At 39.5% G+C, this 20,032-nt stretch overlaps 1 protein-coding gene across 11 annotated transcripts in view; it reads right to left on the reverse strand.

Annotated features, from left to right (window-relative positions):
- The window catches only part of Dock7 (dedicator of cytokinesis 7), a 259,531-nt gene that overhangs the window by 79,953 nt on the left and 159,546 nt on the right, over positions 1–20,032 (reverse strand). For 5 of the 11 annotated variants that reach the window (XM_045148866.1, XM_045148858.1, XM_045148856.1 and 2 more), the window contains exons 22-28: positions 16,802–16,971; positions 7,457–7,549; positions 6,237–6,326; positions 5,882–5,917; positions 5,210–5,305; positions 2,328–2,468; positions 2,117–2,230 (exon numbers count right to left, since the gene is read on the reverse strand). In XM_045148866.1, the coding sequence (XP_045004801.1) occupies positions 2,117–2,230; positions 2,328–2,468; positions 5,210–5,305; positions 5,882–5,917; positions 6,237–6,326; positions 7,457–7,549; positions 16,802–16,971 (740 nt within the window). The remainder of the gene's footprint in view (positions 1–2,116; positions 2,231–2,327; positions 2,469–5,209; positions 5,306–5,881; positions 5,918–6,236; positions 6,327–7,456; positions 7,550–16,801; positions 16,972–20,032) is intronic. The other 6 variants (XM_045148861.1, XM_045148859.1, XM_045148865.1 and 3 more) reach the window with 4 other exon arrangements.

Here is a 20,032-nt window from a genome sequence, read left to right on the forward strand (position 1 = left end):
TTACATGCTTTTATTTTAGTACAGCATTAACATTTCCACTTTTCAAAAAAGTACTTTAGGGGACAGAGAGATAGCTTAGTAGTTAAGGCATTTGCCTGAGCAGTCTAAGGACCAAGGGTTGATTCCCCAGACCCCACATAAGCCGGATGTACAAGGTGATGTATGCACATAGGTGGTGCATGCACAAAAGATGGCGCATGGTTCTGGAGTTCGTTTGTAATGGCTAAGGCCCTGGTGTGCCAATTCTCTCTCTCTCTTTTTCATAAAAAGTGTACTTTAGTGCTGGACGGATGCCTTAGCAATTAAGACATTTGCTGGCAAAGCCAAAAGACCCAGGTTTGATTCCCCATCTGGCTTACGTGGGTCCTGGGGAATCAAACCAAGGTCGTTTAGCTTTGCTGACAAATGCCTTAACCACTAAGCCATCTTTCCAGCCCAGACTGGTTTATTTTTAAAGCTCTTGTTAAGGTAATTCTGAAACCAGTCACTGTTTATTTACATCTTTAATCCCATCACTCAGGAGGCTGAGGCAGGAGGATCTCTATGACTTTGAGGACATCCTAGGCTACAAAGTAAGTTTGAGGTTAGCCTAGGAAAGAGAACCAAACTTTAATTCTGGGTTGATTATAATGCTCACTATTCAAGAGGCCCAACCAGGGCCAACATTTCCCAAAGACAGACTTATTTATTTTTAGTTTTGAGTTTTTCAAGGTAGGATCTCACTCTAGCCCAGGCTGACCTGGAATTCACTATGTCATTTCAGGGTGAGCACGAACTCATGGCGATCTTCCTACCTCTGCCTCCCGAGTGCTGTGATTAAAGGTGTGTGCCACCATGCCTGGCTCATTAATTTTTAAAAATATAATTAGCTGCTTGTAGAAAAGTTACAAGGTGTTTCTAATTTATTAAAGACAACATAATGAATGACATTTTAGACTTCAGTAAACATCTGGCTATGATTCCTAACTCTACAATGTCGAGAGGTTAACTAGTAGTAATAACATCAAACTGTACCTATTTAAAAATCACTCAAAGCCAGGCATGATGGCACTTGTCTGTAACCCCAGAACTTGAAGTAAAGTTCAAGTTCTTGGCCACATAAATGAGTTTGACGCCATCCTGGCCTACATGAGACCTTCTTTCAAAAAATCAAAGCAGAGCTAGGTGTGGTGGTGCATGCCTTTAATCCCAGCAATCGGGAGGCAGAGGTAGGAAGATCGCCAAGAGTTAGAGGCCATCCTGAGACTACATAGTGAATTCCAGGTCAGCCTGGGCTAGAGTGAGACCCTACCTGGAAAAACCACATACACACACACACACACACACACACACACACACACACACACACACAAATCAAAGGAAGGAGCTAAAGAGATGGCTCAGTGGTTAAGGCACTTGCCTGGAAAGCAGAAAGCAGAAGGACCAGAGTTTTGATTCCCCAGTACCCACGTAAACCAGATGCACAAGTTGGCATATGCGTCTGGAGTTTGTTTGCAGTGGCTGGAGGCGCTGGTGTGCCCATTCTCTCTCTCTCTCTCTCTGCCTATTTGTGTCTCTCTCAAAATAAATAAATAAATTTTAAAAATTATTACAAAATATTTCTCTAAAAAAATCAAAACAGCTGGGCGATGTGGTGCACGCCTTTCATCCCAGCCCTCGGGAGGCAGTGGCAGGAGGTTCACCATGAGTTCGAGGCCACCCAGCCTGGGCCAGAGTGAGACCCTACCTCAAAACAAACAAAAAACCCAAACAAACAACAACAACAAAAACAATAGATCACTCAAAGTATTAAAAGTTCTGTTATTGTTCATTCAGTATAAATTCTGCACCTGCAAGGCATCCTGCAGCTGGTGTACATGTCTGCTCCAGAAAGGGATGAAAGAATAGTGAGTGGGCAAAATCACTGAAAAAGAAGTGAGCTTACATGTGTCTCCATGTCATTGTCCCTATTTTTTTTAAAAAATGTGTTGTACTTTTGCCTTAGTAATAAGTTTAAACTTACTGATTTTTTTTTTGCCTTAAAGTCAGTATGTAAATGTGCTCTTGATGCTCCATCACTGGAAAAAAAAAATCTAACCCAGTATTTAAATTACTTCAATTACTAATTGTGTATTACCTGTTTGTAGCAGGACTTTATAAGGCTAAAGACAAATCCTCTGTCCATAACAGACAACAAATCATTGAGAAAAAATGCAAGGCTTGTATTGAGTCTCTCAACCATTTCAGTGTCCTAGGGAACAGAAAGTAAAGCATAAACAGGTAAGTAAATAAATGTGTGATAGTTTAATCTCAGCTTGAAAGGGATAGAAGTAGTAAGGTGTTATTACCTTCTGAAACCGTGAAACCACATCACTAGCAATTGTACTAACAAGTGCAGCAATGTCATCCATGAAGCGTTCTGGGAAGCGACTTTTCCTTGGAGCATCAAGCTTGTCAATGAAGTACAAATGATGTACCATGCTCTTTACCTGAAATAAGATACAAGCCATTCCATTTTTTCCCTGTTTGTTTGATTTTGATACAGAGGCTTCAATGCAACCCAGGTCACCCTTGAATTCTGGGATGACAGGCACCTACCACCACACGCCTGGTGCATGTTTTTTTTTGTGGGGGGCTTTTTAAGGTAGAGTTTCACTCTAATCCAGGCTGACCTGGAGTTCACTATGTAGTCTAAGGTGGCTTTGAACTCACATGGATCTTCCTCTCTCTGCTTCCCGAGTGCTGGGATTAAAGGCATGTGCCACCAGGCCCAGCTTGAAGGTCTTATTTTTAATTAAATTACAATAATAAATGCTCAGGAAAGTTTTCAATATACCATGTTGTGGTGGTTTGATTCAGGTGTCCCCCATAAACTTAGGTGTTCTGAATGCTAGGTTCCCAGCTGATGGATATTTGGGAATTAATGCCTCCTGCAGGGAGTGTATTGTTGGGGGTGGGCTTATGGGCTTTATAGCCAGTTTCCCCATGCCAGTGTTTGGCATGTGTTCCACCTTAAGTTGGCCAGGGGGTGATGTCCACCCTCTGCTCATGCCATCCTTTTCCCCTGCCATCGTGGAGCTTCCCCTCAAGCCTGTAAACCAAAATAAATCTCTTTTTCCCAGAAGCTGCTCTTGGTTGGGTGATTTCTACCAGCAATGCGGACCGGACTGCAACACATGTAGATATCAGGATTTTTTTTAGCTTTTCAAATGTTTTGAAGATGTGATGTTGTGATGTACAATAATTTGTATGTGCCAGTGAAATATCAAACACAGGACAGCCTTTTAACTGTACCTTCATCAATTATCCTCTCAAAAGGAAAATAATTCAGTGTGTATCATTAGAGAAAATGTCTCCCTGTTTTTTTAAATTTATTGAAGTTTCACTATTTTTGCCACTCCTTAGCTCCTAGCTTACAAGCTTTCAAAGGTGAAGACTTTGTCTTCACTATATTATCTTCAACATTGACCACATAGAGCACATGGGGATAATACAATATACACTTAACTACTAAATAATAGTAAAGTATTAGTTTATTAAAATTAACAGTGAATTAAGGGAATAGAATGCTTCTAGAAAGACATTTTATTTCAACACTGGTTATGGCAATAAAGAATTCTAAGCTTTAAATGTGAAGAAGCTGAAGGTTGAGTAGTGTAGCTAAGGCTCACACAGCCTTGGCCTTGCTGCTTTCAGTTCTGGTGACTGAAGCCAGGACATGCACATGATAAGCAAAAGCGCTACCAAGGAGCTGTATCCCTCTTTTTAAAATTTTGCTTTTATGCAAGGCTGGCCTCAGACTTCTTCTGTAGGTTAGGCAGGCCTTCACCTCTTTGATCCTCCTTCACCTCCTTCCTACCTAAGCCTTCCAAGTAGCTGGGAAACAGGTGGGCATCACCCTGCCTGGCTAGTTAACTCCTGAACCAAAGTGTTTGGATTTATATTTAAGAAGGCTAAACATACATGGAAGACTGTTTTATTTTTTTAAGTCAAAGTTAAAACTTTTATTTTATAATAAAAGAATGTGGAGCTGGGTGTGGTGGTGCATGCTTTTAATCCCAGCACTTGTGAGGTGGAAGGGAGAGGTCTACCTTGAAAAATACAAAAGGAAAAAAAAAAGAAAAGAATGTGAAATTACAAACTTGGTATTTATATTCTAAGGAAAAAATTAGTTTTTTGTCATTTATTTATGTCCCTGGTGTAATTTTTTGTTTTTATTGTTTTTTGAGGTAAGGTCTTGCTCTAGCCCAGGCTGACCTGGAATTCACTATGTAGTCTCAGGGTGGCCTTAAACTTTCAGCGATCCTCCTACCTTTGCCTACCAAGTGCCGGGATTTAATTTTTCTTTAGATTAGTAAATTTACAGAACAAATGAAATGTTTTCTTATGTCCAATATAACATTCAAGTTGGAAAGTAACTCTATTATGTACTCTAAAAGCTCCTTGTGTCCCTCCCTTCTTCCCTCTCTCTTGCCCTGCCCCCAGTTCTTGATTTTTTGTTGCTGTTTGGTTTCTCATTTATTTTTTTGTATAATATTTTTTAGAAGAAAGAATTCCAGTGATTCTAGCTCTCTAGAGTGAAGGAGAATTGCATGGCATTGATTCACAGAGCACACCAACAACATGTGTATGCTTACAGCATTACTAAACCTCTCCGTCCCTTCTTCCTATGCCCGCCTGCATGCTCCCTTGATAAGTTCTTGTTGCCCTGTTTAAACTTACGTGTGTTTATGTATATATGTATACATGTGTTATATGATACAAATCAGTAGTCACTGGCATTTCTCTAAGAGCTTTCTGGCCATAATAATACAGTATTTATAAAATTCTTAAATTCTGTCATAAAATCTGCACTACTGCCTTTATTTAGACTAGTAAAGAATATATAACAAGTTTCCTTGAAAAAGATAACTTGTGCAAATACCCATTAAAAAACAAAAACATCCTGGTTTTCAGAATAAAAGTCTTTTTGCACTTTTGATACAAATATATACTCTATGATAAAATGTTTGACTAATATAAAAAAAAAACAAATTAGTGCTTAAAATTTCATGATGAAATTGTACTGAGTGTACACAGTGTATATTTAGAGACAAAATACACAACATTTGCCCTGGGGTCATATGTAGGAATGAAATAGAAGAATAACTTTATGATAAATAATTAATAAAAAAATAAGCTAGCACCAAACCATCCAGTGAGTATTAAAGAATGTATTTAGTTTGCTCACCATCAACTCAAAAAAGAACCAGGCTTGTTGCAAAGCTGATTCCCGAACGCTTCCACTGCACACCACCCACTGCAAAGCCAGCTCCTCATGGAAAAGCTATCCAGAAGTAAATTTAGAGTCATTATCAAAGTCCAATCTGCTGATAACACAAACCAAAGCATAACAATGGTACAAATGAAGGCATAATGAGAAGAAGCAAAATAAGACATGTGGACCACCTGATGATGCAGTGAGGGCACCCATTAACGAAACGGCGACTTATGTGCATGTAAGACAGTTGGGTGTTGAATGGCTAGAAAAATTACATGTTGTCTTTTAAAATGTAATTTTAAAGGACAGGTAGGAAATAGCCTCCTAAATTGTACTTGCAAATAGAGACTAGACAAAAAATTCAGTTACTCATAAGATTTTGTTTGTGCCTTTAGATGCACATTTCAACACACACAAATACATTCAGAAAGTTTGCTGGTACAATTTAGGAAAAACTATTACAAATTTAAACTTTGTTACAAGTTATGCATTTTCAATTTTAAATATTCAAGACTTTTTTAAAAAAGCAGCAGAAAATTTTTGCTTCACAATGGACGTGCATACAAAGCGTTTGTGAAGTCGTGTGCACTAATATGAAAGGACTAACAAAATTGCAGAAGGAGGCACATCAACATCTCTTACTAAGAGTGATAACTTTTCTAACTCATCTTCCTCTCCCTGGAGATTTAAAACACAAAATAGAAGCAGTTACAGAAATAGAAGTGAAAGTGGAAACATTTTTTCTGGTACTAAAATTTGATGATCAAATCTGAATTCACATCACCAAATATAAGAAAGGCTGGATGGAGAGGGGCACCCAGCAAATGGCACAGCTCAGGTGTTTTTTATTTTATTTTTTTTCATTTTCTCAGGTGGGTTTTTAAACACAGGAAAATTATTTCAATTTACTTCATGCTGGCTATGTAAAGAGCCCTTACAACTTCTTAATTGTTGGAATTATTGACCCCTTCAACAAATTGTTTTCATATGAATCTACCTTTTTAGTTGGTAAGCGTCCCGTTAATGTTTGTAAGAAACTTGACGTCTCTGTGTGCGAAGACATACGGTTACAACTTCGATCCATAGCCTATGGAGTGAAGATGGATGGATGACGAGATAACATTAACACAGCAGTGGGGGACTTTGCAGCTCAAGGGTCATGTACAATTTTGTAAGTTTTACCTGAGGTTTCAACAATCACTTGCTGATCTCATTTATTAACATTTTCAGCTGCATTAAAAACAAGTATCAAAATATCTTTTATATGGCTTCAGTTTTTAAAATTAGTGATGGTAATGTATGTAGTGTTGCAAAGAATGAAACTTTTATCTGTATAATCATCCATATCTACATGCACATATCTAGTAAAAAACACATAGGGTAAAACATACTTCTCAACTGGTACTTGACCAAAAGAGAAATGATATTGTATTTCATCAAGGAAATTACAGGTTTAGAATTTCTTTTACTTTTATACTATTACCAACACCACTGTTAAAGCTTGTCATATATTGTATCTAATGGAATCATTTATAAATTCAAACAATTGAATTTTTTTCTTTAAGAACATAAGTATTTTCCACCAAAGCTGATACACAGGTAAGAAGTACATTTTGACATTCCATGCAGTATTAGTTATCAAGCAACTAGCATAAAGAAAGCAAAATCTAACTCAACTAAAGTAGAACAGATTCCATACTTTGCAACAACAGTACAAATTAAAATGGAGTTTTGATCTGTCATTTAATCTTAGAGCATAGATATCATACACTGTTCATGTTTAATTTCAACTTACTACCAGTCCTTCCATTAAGTGATACAAACATAAAAGCAAAATAAAGGCTACATGAAAATGACACACTATCTACACTTTAAAGCAAAAGCAAATGTAAAACAGCTGGGTCTTCTCTATGAAAAGATTTCCTATGAGAGACGTGCAAGCTCTGAAGAGGAGCTCGTTACAAAAGTAGCAGGTGCATATGCAGCAGGCTCTCAAGTAATGGGAGGCATGTAAGGAATATGGAGACAGAAAACAATAACTGGTGCAACAGGTGGTATTCATGCATAGTAGCTGGGAAATGTGCTAAGTAAACAAAAAGTACACACTTTTTAATGATTAAAACAAAGCAAGCCACTGAAATCACATATGTACTGAAAAGTCACGTTCTACAGGGAAACATCAGCAGCCAATGACAACACCTCTAACATAAACACCACCTGTGTTGGTTCTGCACTTGGGCTGGGGTTGGATCCCCATGGGGCAGCTTTTGGACCACCAGTGTTAACCCAGGAATTGGAGCGATCTAAACCCTAAGCATATAATAGAAAGCAGTTGGAAAGGAAAGAAATATTACATGTTGCATGCTATAAATTATTCTTAAAGAAATTCAGACCCTCCAATGCAAACATGTCTTTAATTAGTACTGTTAAAGCAACCAAAAATTTTAGGTATATATAAGGCATAACTTCCCCAAAATATTATACAATAACTCTTTTTAAAATCATTAGATAGAGAACTTAAAGGTATTTCCTCTCCATGCAATGGAATCACCTTGAAGTACCAACCCCTACAGTTCTCATAACATCACCCTTTTAAATGCTCATGAAAAATACTATGAGCTCTAAATTGAACTGAGTTTTTTGTTTTTTGTTTTTTTTTTAATTGAGAGAGGGAGAGAGAACACACACACAAGCATGGGTACTCCAGGGTCTCTTGCTACTGCAAATAATATACACATGAGGTGCATCTGGGGAATTAAACCTGGGTCCTTTGCCTTAACCACTAATCCATCTCTCCAGCCCCTGAACTGAGTTTTAAAAAAAAAAGGAAAATCAAAACCTATTCCATTTGTTGACCTTAATTCTATTATATCTCACATGCCGAAAATGATTGCTCAATGATAACTCCATGATTCTGTTTGACCCTGCCTCTTCTTTCACTTTCTTTTAAAAAAGTATTTTTATTTTTATTTATTTATTTGAGAGAGAACAGGGCAGAAGATGAAGGGGGGGGGAGAGGGAGAGGGAGAGAGAGAGAGAGAGAGAGAGAGAGAGAGCCAGCCTTGAACCAGGGTCCTCAGGCTTCACAGGCAAGCACTTAACCGCTCAGCCATCTCTCCAGCCCTTTTCCTGCCATTTCATATTAAACTTTTAGTAACTGCTCATGTTACAAAGTAACAAACAAGCACCTGAGGAATATAGAATTATATTTTTCTCTTCCATAATTCCTGCTCTCATAACCTCATTTTCAAGTCATTTATTTATTTGCATGTACGTGGGTGTATTGGTACACCAGGACCCCTTGCCACCTCAAACATATACGTTTGCCACTTTTGCATCCAGTTTATGTGGGTACATAGGAATGGAGCCTGGGTCAGAAGGTTTTACAAGCAAGTGCCTTTAACCATGAGCTGTATCTCCAACTTCCACTGGACAAATATCTACCTTCCATATGGGCGCCTTCCATAGGTTGGATAGAACAGGTGCTTCAGATGTGCCAGTCAACAACAATCTTTGTCAACATGCAGGGGGATAGTTTGATAAGGGGAGGCACTAAAAGTAACATCAGAATTAACTAATTCATAAAACAACATTCAAAGAAAGGAGTACATATTATAGGAAACAAAGGGGGGGGGGCTAGGAAACATAGGGCCAAAGCTGGAGAGAAAAAGTCACTGGTTATACATTTAGGTAAAAGTCTCAGAGTAGACCTCATAGGGAAGGTGACCTCCTAAATCAAGTCTTAAAGGGCTAAAAGACAATAGGGAAGGCATAATCTAACTTAATTTCTTTTGTAAATCTTCAAATTTTAAAGCACACTCTACTTACTATGCTGTGGACAGAAGACAGAGTAATAGCAGGGAAATTATCTTAAGACTATTAAATTAATTTATGGAGAGAGATAACTCAAAACTCAGGTGGAAGAGACAGTAAGAACTAGATGTTATAGAAGGCCCTGGGTTCAAATTTCAGTACAGGAAAGCAGTGCAGCTTTACTTTTAACATATATGCATTTAAACACAAGAATTTAGAAATGCAGCAAAGTAGAATTCATGACAGAGATCTAGATTGACGAAATAATGCAATTTATTATTAGCCAACACTTCTCAGGAATTTAATAAACCATAAGACTTAGAAGAGAGATAGATACAAGAGGCCTGGAGCATTTCTAGAGAAAGAGATCAGGAAAGGATGACCCCACAAAGAACCTGAAACTAATGCAGAGCCATAGCAAGCAAGCACACAGAATCAACCAAGGAAGATGACTTTTTTCCCCCCAAAAAACTAGAAGGTAAAGTAACTGGGCTGTGATAAACAACTATTGGAATTAGAAAAATGGAGAGCACTGGTGATACTGACAAGTGCAGTTTGGATGGAAGATGGTAGGAGTATTTAGCTGAGTAGACAATGAGAGTAAAAGAAGTGAAGGTGCCAGGCTGGGGAGAAGCCTCAGATAGAGCATTTGCTGTGCCAGCATGACACCTGAGTTCAGACCCCAATAGCCAGATGCAGTAGTGAGTGATGTATGTAATCCCAGCACACTCACTGCAAGGTAGAGACAAGAGAATCCACTAGAAGCTCGAGGATTAGCAAACCTTGTGAATGTAACAGTGAACAATGGCAGGTCCTGCTTCAATGTAAAGTGGAAAGCAAGGACCAACACCTGAGTTTATCCTCTCACCTCCGTATGCCTGCTGTCATACATGTGCACCTCCATCCCCCTCACCCCCCCCGCCGCACTCCTGCAATAAACTAATAAAAAGGAGTGCAGATACCAAGTATAGCAAACTCTTCCATAAGGGATTTTACTACAAGCAGCAGTAGGAGGAATAGTAAAGAAGGTAGCAGCAGAAATATTAAAAAGCATTTGTTTTAGTGAGAGAAATAATAATTTGCCTATATAGGGATGGGAATGACTATCTGTACAGGAAGAAATAGTGCAAGGCAGAGATAAAAGATCAACTGGGGTGAAGCTTGAGTAGGTAAGGAGGTAGGGATTTATATACAAGCAAAAGTTATTGATTTAGAATAAAGGATAGTTAGTCCATTGATAGCAAATTATGGTAGAGAATGGTCAGTATCTATGAACATTTTCTTCTAAAGACTTTAGTTTGCCCAAGGAAACAGAGAGCTCATTTCCCAGGAGATTGAAGTAGTGAGTGGCATACCAAAATGTGTGACAGCATGAAGGGTCCTCTTGAGATTCATGACCTTGGGGAATTTCAAATGAGACTAGGTGCCATGGTATGGTATAGATAGTCAACTGGGTCAAGAATGGTTTCAAGTGAGTAGAAATGGGGAATTGAAGTTTGGTTGTACTGGGAGTAGTTACAAAAACTGATGGGTTTTACGTCGACAAAGGAGGATGGAGGAACATTAAGACACACACACACTCACAGCAGGATCAAGTGATGAGAAACAGCACAAGCATAGGGAAACTGTTGGAACTGGGACATTACAGAGAAAATTAGAACAGACAGAATAAGATGTATGAAGTTGAGATTTGGATTAAAGTTACTGGTAGTGATAATACCTAGCATAAAACCATAGTGAGGCAAAATAAAGGAAAAGGTTACAAGAGAAGGTAATAGAGGGAATTAGTATCAAAATACTTTATATACATATAAAAATTGTTAATAAAAATGCTTTTAAAAGTGGGATGAAGAGATGGCTCAGCAGTTAAGAGCACTTTCTATGCATGTAAGCCAGATGCACATAGTGGTGTATGTGTCTGGAGCTTGTTTGAAGTGGCGAAAGGCCCTGACGAGCTCATTCTCTCTCTCTAATAAGTAATAATTAAAAATACTAAAATAAATAAAGGAAAAAAGAATGAGGGCCTGAGGGGACCTAAAACCACTGAATTTAATTCTCCAGGACACACATAAACAGTTGGGTGTGGCCACACATGTCTGTAACCCCAGTTCTGTAGAGAGCAGGGATGGGAGAACTGCTGGGGCTCATGAAAAGCCAAAGCTCTGGGATCAATGAAGAGCCTCTATCTCAGGGAAACAAGCAGATGAGGGATGGGAGGGCACACCTCAAGTGCTCTTCTGGTCTCTGGATGTGCAGAGGGCACCACAGCTGTACATACAAGGATACATATCACATTTCATCTACCCTGCACCCCCATACAAATGCAAAAACAAAAGAGAGATAAATAACTGCAAAATGATTAAAGGAGAAGAGTTTCTTGAGTCACCAGGCCAGTAAGATAACTGATGAACAAATGGATGAAAAGTCCAGGTTCCTTTAGGACATGAAATAAACCATTAAAAGATGAAAACCCAATATGAAAGTAGCTACCAATTTTTTTTCCTATGAAAAAGGAAAACAGAGTGGAGAGATGACTAAGTAGGTAAAGGGTCTGCAGTACATGAGGATTTTAGTTCAGACTCCAGAACCCAGAACATTTTATTAAATGTGTACCTATTACCCTATCACTGGAGGGGAAGGGGAAACAGGACATCCATGAGGTTTCCTAGACAGTTAATCTAGCCAAGATTAGTGAGCTCTAGGTTTAGCAAACAAACAAATAAAAACAAAAACAAACCCCACCTCTATCTCAAAGAATAAGTGGGGGGGGGGGGGAACACCAAACATGGATCTCTGGCCTCTGTTTCATGGGCATACACGTGCATGTGCACCCACACACAGGTGTGCTGCCCCACCAACTCAAAAAATAAGTTTAAACGGGGAAAATATAAAGCCATTTAAATAAAACTTTAGACTATAATGTAGTGGCACAAAACTGTAATCATGACTTCTGGGTGGCTGAGGCAGTAAGATGATGAGGCTGAGGTCAGTTTGGGCTATAAAAGGCGATATCAGTCTCAGAGAAAGGGCAGACTAGAGAGATGGCTCAGTGGTTAAAGTGCTTGCCTGTAAAACCTAATCACCCAAGTTCACTTTCCTTCTACCCACATAGGGCCAGGTGCACAAAGTAGTGTATGCATCTGGAGTTCATTTGCAGTGGCTAGAGGCCCTGGTGAGCCCATTCTCTCTTTCTGCTGTCTTGGACTGCATAGTGAATCCCAGGTCAGCCTGGGCTACAGAGACCCTACCTCAAAAAACCAAAACAAGAAAAAAAATTAATTAAGACAGGGCTAGGTTGTCGTAAGACAAATTCTTATGTTATGATGATTTTTTACAGAAGTTAGTTTATATGCATATGCTTATGAAAAATCATTATGTTTCACTGAATGACTTTTTTTTTGAGGTAGGGTCTCACTCTAGTTCAGGCTGACCTGGAATTCACTATGGAGTCTCAGAGTGGCTTTGAGCTCAAGGCAATCCTCCTACCTCTGCCTCCCGAGTGCTGGGATTAAAGGTGTGCACTACCACACCTGGCTTCATTAAATGACTTTTAAAACTTTTTATTTTTAAATTTTTTTATTTTTATTTATTTATTTGAAAGTGACAGAGAAAGAGGCAGAGAGAGAGAGTGAAAATGGGCGTGCCAGGACCTCCAGCCACTGCAAACAAACTCTAGACACACGCGCCCCTTTGTGCATCTGGGTAACATGGGTCCTGCGGAATTGAGCCTTGAACTGGGTCCTTAGGCTTTACAGGCAAGTGCTTAACTGCTAAGCCATCTCTCCAGCCCTTGAATGACTTTTAAAAAAGGCATAAAATAATTCCAATGTATAGAGTCATTTTTGTTCTAAATCTCAAGGATGGGCTTGGACAGATGGCTCAGTGGGTAAGGCGCTTCTGTGAAAAGCCTAATGACCTGGGTTCAATTCCCCAGTGCCCATGTAACATCAGATGCACATTGGTGCATGCATGTAGAGTTTGTTTTCAGTGGCTAGAGGTCCTGGCACACCATTCTCTCTCTCTCCTTTCTTTGCTTGCAAAGAAATAAAAATTCAAAATTAACTCTCAAGGTTATAATGTATTAAATTTATAAAAAAGTAACTCCAATAATACTAGATAAGTCAGAATCTAAGTCTTATAGAAATTAAGAGATATATTTTAAAAGTAGAGCTCCAGGGGCTGGAGAGATGGCGCTAAGCCAAAGGATCCCAGTTCAAGTCTCCAGGACCCATGTAAGACAGATGCACAAGGGGGCACATGCATCTGGAGTTTGTTTGCAATGACTGGAGGCCCTGGCGTGCCCATTCTCTCCCTCTCTCTCTCTACCCTGTTGTTCTTTCTCTCAAATACATAAATAAGTAAAATATATTTTTAAAAAGTAGGACTCTGAGGAAATTGCAATCTGTAGCGCTCTGATGGCAAAATAACAGTTTACATATCTGACTCATTCTACTTACAGACTATATGGCATAGACATACTTTAAGTATAACCCAAACACAAGACACAATCAAGTTTGAAAACAAGAACAAACACACTAGCAGTCCCTAAGCAGGAAGAGCCTTCTCCTGGCAATTCCCATATGGCTTAAGTTTCTCCGAAATGCCCTATATACTTCTGTACAGCACTCTCTCTAGAGTGCACAAAAAGCCAAAGTAGTTTAATTAGAAAGAAAAATATTTCTAAAGATCTCTAAGTTAGTAATAGACATGTTCCAATTTATTAAATTCATAAGGCTAGGGAAGAAAAAATTTTTTTTGAGTTTTTGAGGTAGGGTCTCACTCTAGCCCAGGCTGACCTAGAATTCACTAGAGTCTCAGGGTGGCCTCCAACTCACAGTAATCCTCCTACCTCTACCTCCTGTGTGCTGGGATTAAAGGTGTACACCACCACGCCTGGCAAAATATATATATATATATATATATATATTGGTTTTTTCGAGGTAGGGTCTCACTCTGGTCCAAGCTGACCTGGAATTAAGTCTGTCATCTCAGGGTAGCCTTGAATTCATGGCAATCCTCCTACCTCTGCCTCCCGAGTGTTGGGATTAAAGGCGTGTGCCATCATGCCCGACTGAAAAATGTATTTTTGATATGTGAGAAAGTTACTTTAAAATGAGTGATACTAGCCACGTGTGGTGGCGCATGCCTTTCATCCCAGCACTTGGGAAGCAGAGGTAGGAGGATCACCATGAGTTTGAGGCCACCCCGAGACTCCATAGTGAATTCCAGATTGACCTGGGTTAAAGTCTACCTACCTCGAACCCCCCCCTGCAAATGAGTGGCAGTTATATGAATGTTTAATATAGTTTAGTTTAACATTCATTAAAATAAATTAATTACAAGTTTCTGAGTATAAATTTTTTCTACCAATATAAGACATAAATACTTCTATAACTATACAAACTTTAAGAATAGTTACAATGGTTTTGATTAATAGTCAAATTATCTCACCTAAAATCCATACCTTTACTTTTATTAAAGCATCCAGATTGTATACTTCATTATAATTATCACATTATTTCTGAGACAGGCTCTGTCCATATAGCCTCAAGCTTGCGATTATTGTCCCTAGCCTACAGTGCTGGGGTTATAGGTGTGCCACCACAGGGCAGCACACCTAGACCTACAGAAGTTCTACTGTGGCTCACATAAATGAGGATATTAAAATAGGGTTATTAATTCTTTCTCATATCTTAATTACAAGAGGAAAAGGCTATGAGTCTCTATAAATGATATTTTTCTCCTTTCAACAGTTTGAAGCAGATTGGTCAAAATATAACCTGGGGCTTGATAGATAGCTTAGCATTGAAGGCACTTTCTAGCAAAGCCAAAGAACCCAGGTTTGACTCTCCAGTACCCACATAAACAAGGTGGCGGATATATCTGCAGTTCATTTGCAGTGGCTAGAGGCTCTGGCACACCCATTCTCTACTGGCCTCTTTCTCATAAATAAACAAATAAATAAATATTATTTTTTTAAAAAAAGAAACAAAACTACAACCTGATGTGATCACTTAGAGGCCTTGGGTTTTTTGTTCATTTTATTTCCACTCTGAGCTATTTATGTACTTTGTATATAAAAAGGTTAAAGTTCTTTTCCCTGAAATACTTTGGTGGGGTAATAATAGATGCTCCAAGTTAAACGTAGTTAGATGTTATTCTAGGTGACCTCTCTCATCGAGGATAATCATTAATCATCATTAAATAAATAATTCTTTCCTAATCCTATGGAGTTCACAGTTGTACACGAAGTATAGCTTTACTGTAACAGGGGCTAATAACTATTCTTTTTAAATAAAATATTCACTTATTATTTGGGAGAGAGACAGAGAATAGGCACAACAGAGCCTCTAGCTACTGCAAATAAACTCCAGACGCATGTGCCTCCTTGTACATCTGGCTTATGTGGGTAATGGGGAAATCAAACAGGGGTCCTTAGGTTTTATAGGCCAGTGCCTTAACCACTAAGCAACCTCTCCAGCCCTGATAACTATTCTTGATAGTTTAGATTTAAAAAGTATTTGTCATTCAGGTGTGGGGCATAGTGGTACACATCATTAATCCCAGCACTTAGGAGGCAGAGGTAGGACTGCCATGAGTTCAAGGCCAACCTGAGACTACATAGTGAATTCCAGGTCAGCCTGGACTACAGCAAGACCTTACCTCAAAAAAACAAAAAAGTATTTGTTTACTTATTGAGGAGAGGGGGGGGAGGGAGGGAGGGAGGGATAGAGAGAGAGAGAGAGAGAGAGAAAGAAATGAACTCATGTGCCAGGGTATCCTGTCATTGCAAATTGCAAACCAATTCCAGATGCATGAGCCACTTTGTGCATCTGGCTTTATGTGGGTACCGGGCAAACAAACCAGGTTGTCAGGCTTTGCAAGCAAGTGCTTTTAACTGCTGAGCCATTTCTCCAGTCTTATTCAGTGATGACATGTTGCTTCTAAATGTCTGTCACATGGGTCCCTCTTTTTTTCTGTTCTATTTTTATTTATTTGAGAGAGACAGAGAGAGAAAAGGAGAGAGAAAGAGGCACTCAGAGAATGGGTGTTCAGGGCTTCCAGCCACTGCAAACGAACTCCAGATGCATGCGCCCCCTTGTATATCTGGCTTACATGGGTCCTGGGGAGTTGAACCTGGGTCCTTTGCTTTTACAGGCAAATGCCTTAACAGCTAAGCCATCTCTCCAGCCCTTCTATTTTATATTTATTTATGAGACAGAGAGAGAGAAAGGGGGGGGAGGGATGGAGGGAGGGAAGAAATGGGCCTCTAGCCAGTGCAAATGAACTCCATACACATACATCACCATGTGCATCTGGCTTACATGGGTTCTGGGGAATTAAATCTGGGTCCTTTGGCTTTGCTGGCAAGCAGCTTCACCATGAAGCCATCATTCCAGCCCCACAGACACCTCTTAGTGCTATAGAAAATCAATGCAGACATTTAGCACCCAGCAGCAGTCCATTCTATGTGCCTAGGTATCCTGGGCAGATTCTAGAATTTGGTGGATTTTCTTTTTTCAGAGTGCATAAACTACTTTATAAATGTAAGCATATTAACAGGAACATGAAACAATGTTCACTGACAGAAAAGGGATGGTATAATTTCTTGCTTATTCCTAAATGCAAACAGAGTTGAAATATACAGTGTCTTACTTATTGTAACTCAAATACATCTCAAACTTAAGCATAAAATATGTTTAACATTTCTCATTTCTTCATTAACTGAAAATCAAGTCTTCAGTTTACCTTACTTCCAATGATTGACCGGACTTCATCATCTGGTGATGTGGGAGTCCCAGATATATCTGGGTTGCTATTACTAAGGCTTCGAGAACGATTTAAATTAAGGCTTGCAGGTCTCACGGCAGATCTAGCCATGGTGGCATAATGCACAGATCCTCCCAAACTCCCAGGACCTAGAGTTGCATATAAAATAGCACATAGTAACAAAGAAAATTAAGAAAGGACCTGAAAAAAAATCCTGCCACTTTTAAAACTTCTGTAAGTATAATTTGCTTTTGTTTCACTACACAAAATATCACGAGCAGTAACACTCAAGAACTAATGGTAGCTATATATTCTATTTTATTTTATTTTTTAGGTTTTTTGAGGTACGGTCTCAGTCTAGCCCAGGCTGGCCTGGAATTCACTATGGAGTCTCAGGGTGGCCTCAAACTCATGGCAAACCTCCTACCTCTGCCACCCGAGTGCTGGGATTAAAGGTGTGTGCCACCACGCCCGGCTATATATTCTATTTTATAGAAGTTGACAAAACCATATGAAAATCACTAAAATCACAATTGAATGTTTCTAGTTTTCATGCGCAACAAAAAATGAAACAAGACACACACATACAACCTTTGCTCATAGTTGTATCTAATAAACAAACAAACACCACCATCACTCAGCCATAGTTTGATCTAAGAGCCTAATGTTGCAGCTAATTCCTCTTCCTTTTCTTTCCCCACCCTCCTGCTCTGCTTCTTGATGCATGGTCACTAAAGGACAGCCCATTATTACCAGTATCTCTGAGGCCAGAGTGTGCTTTCATTCTCCACGCTAACAAGTGATAATATGAAGAATAACCAAAAGGCACTTTATTATGTATGTATGAAAAACTCAAGATAATTGCAAGAGTTCAGATGATAGAAACAAGTAAAATATTCCCTTGTCTGACTAAAATCAAGCCTTACATCTTCTTTTAATCATGTTCTATAAATACAAAAAAAAAAAATCAAGCAATTATGACCATAATTTATCTGCCTGTTTCTTCATTTCAATCACGTTTTGTAAAAACAAAAGTACCCAGCAATTCTATCCATAACATAATTCCCTCTTTCCTAATTACAAAATCTTTCTGAATGTCCTACTTGAAAATGATACAAAACTATCAACTAGTGTATATAATCTTTCAGGCTAACACATTAAAAAAAGACAATTTATAAAATATGTAGAATCCTAATACTACACTGAATGAAAGGGTAAATGGAGGAGCATTCTAGACATCCTACTATCACTCAAACACTCACATACTCAAGGTGAATGAGGGGAGGGCATTAAAGGGGTGGGAAACACTAATCTAGACCCAAATGGCAATGGTACCATAAAATTCTACTTCCTAAAAGGCAGACCAAATGGCTGAACCTTCATCAGGCCCTTACAGGAAACACCTAAATCACAAGACACTGGAGAGGGTAGGATCAAGTCTAACCTAAATCTTCTATATCTTCCCTCCCTCCCTCTCCCCCTCCCCTCTCTCTCTCCTCTCTAACTCTTGTATATTAGTTATCTTTTTCCCTCATTTTCTTAGTGGGCACTGACCTGTAACTCCCAGTACCAGCATGGGGCTATCATCCACAATGAGCTTTTGATCAGAGAAACCTACAAGGTTTCCTAAAAGAATGACAGATTTCTGTCAGAGTACTTGATGACCCACCAAAGATCAGCGGTAAGACCCTATTGCTGAAGACTCCATATGCAGCTGACGCATAAAATGGAACGGCATGGCTGGAGGCCAGGAGAGAGTCAGTCCCCAGATAGTCAGCGTGTCTAGCGCCAGAAGGTGCTACATAGGCGACTGGGGGAAATGACCAATATCTGTCCAAGCAACTCATGGTCTAACCTACTTAGCAACAAATAACCTGTTGTGATGCCCACACAAGTGCAATAGTGGCACACAGCCATGGTGGGGAACCAACTGCTCTTGATTTGGCTAACTGATCTCCTCAGTGGTACAGGACCCATAGCTGGAGCTGGGAAACAAGTCAGAACCATATCCAAACATAAGTCCACTCTCCAATATCAAGTTACCATCAATCATGGGCTACAAGGGGGCCTACACCTATTAAACTCTCTATTAAAAAAGTAAGGGTTATCTCATTTGTCCTGTTGCTAAGTTACTCTCCACTGGAGATTCTGCTTCTCTTTTTCAGATAGATACAGATCCTGAGGAGAGAGCTGCCCCATCATACCTCAAAAGGGGCCCAACTGAAACTAAGGAAAATTGACAAAACAAGCAAAGGTGCTGTTTTCCTGACGAACCAGATACCAGCACAAAGGGGAAAGGAGACCAACACAGAGAAAAATCCACTCCTACCAAATCAGAGAGCCAGAGCCTCAGAGGCCCCCAACACCTCAGTACTGAAGCAGACCAAAAATGAACCCAACATAGCTCAGGGAAATTTTGCGTAAGAGGGGGTGGAAAGTATGTCAGAGCCACATGTTGGGTCATAATATGCAGAGACATTTATCGTACCAATCACTGTGGGCTAATTCCACAATGCACGACCCATATACATCAACAAGGAGGGGCCATTGAGGAGGGGGTAGGTCACAGATGAGCCTAATAGTGGTTCCAAACTGCTTGTATTTGCTGAATAGAAAACTAATAAAAAAATTTTTTTTTATTAAAAAAAAAAAAACTCACTAAAATGCTGAGAATGGATGACTGCTAAGTGGTCAGCACTAAGTGAGACACCTATAGCACCCCTCTCATGGCTCAGAGGAACACTGGGCAAGAGGGATTGGAAAGAAAGAGCCAGAAGATGAGGAATGCTCAAGAATTCTGTCTTTCAGATACAAAGTGGCCATTGCTTTCATGACCTCATAGTCATGCAGGATTTTGGAGTTCAGGAGAGGTCTACCAAGTTTATGAACCCCAATTTTGGGTCATATTGTCATTTATATTTGTTTTTGTTTTGTTTTTCGAGGTAGGGTCTCACTCTAGCTCAGGCTGACCTGGAATTCACTCTGTAGTCTCAGGGTGGCCTCAAACTCTCAGCGATCCTCCTACCTCTGCCTCCCGAGTGCTGGGATTAAAGGCGTGTGCCACCACGCCCAGCTTGTTGTTTCTATTTGCAAGCAGAGGGAGAGAGAGAGAAGAGGGAGAAAGAGCAAGAGCAATGGGCATGCCAGGGCCTCTAGCCACTGGAAAATAAACAATTCCAAATGCATACACCATTGTGCATCTGGCTTTAG

Source organism: Jaculus jaculus, chromosome 5 (assembly GCF_020740685.1).
Source record: "Jaculus jaculus isolate mJacJac1 chromosome 5, mJacJac1.mat.Y.cur, whole genome shotgun sequence".
Lineage (NCBI taxonomy): Eukaryota > Metazoa > Chordata > Mammalia > Rodentia > Dipodidae > Jaculus > Jaculus jaculus.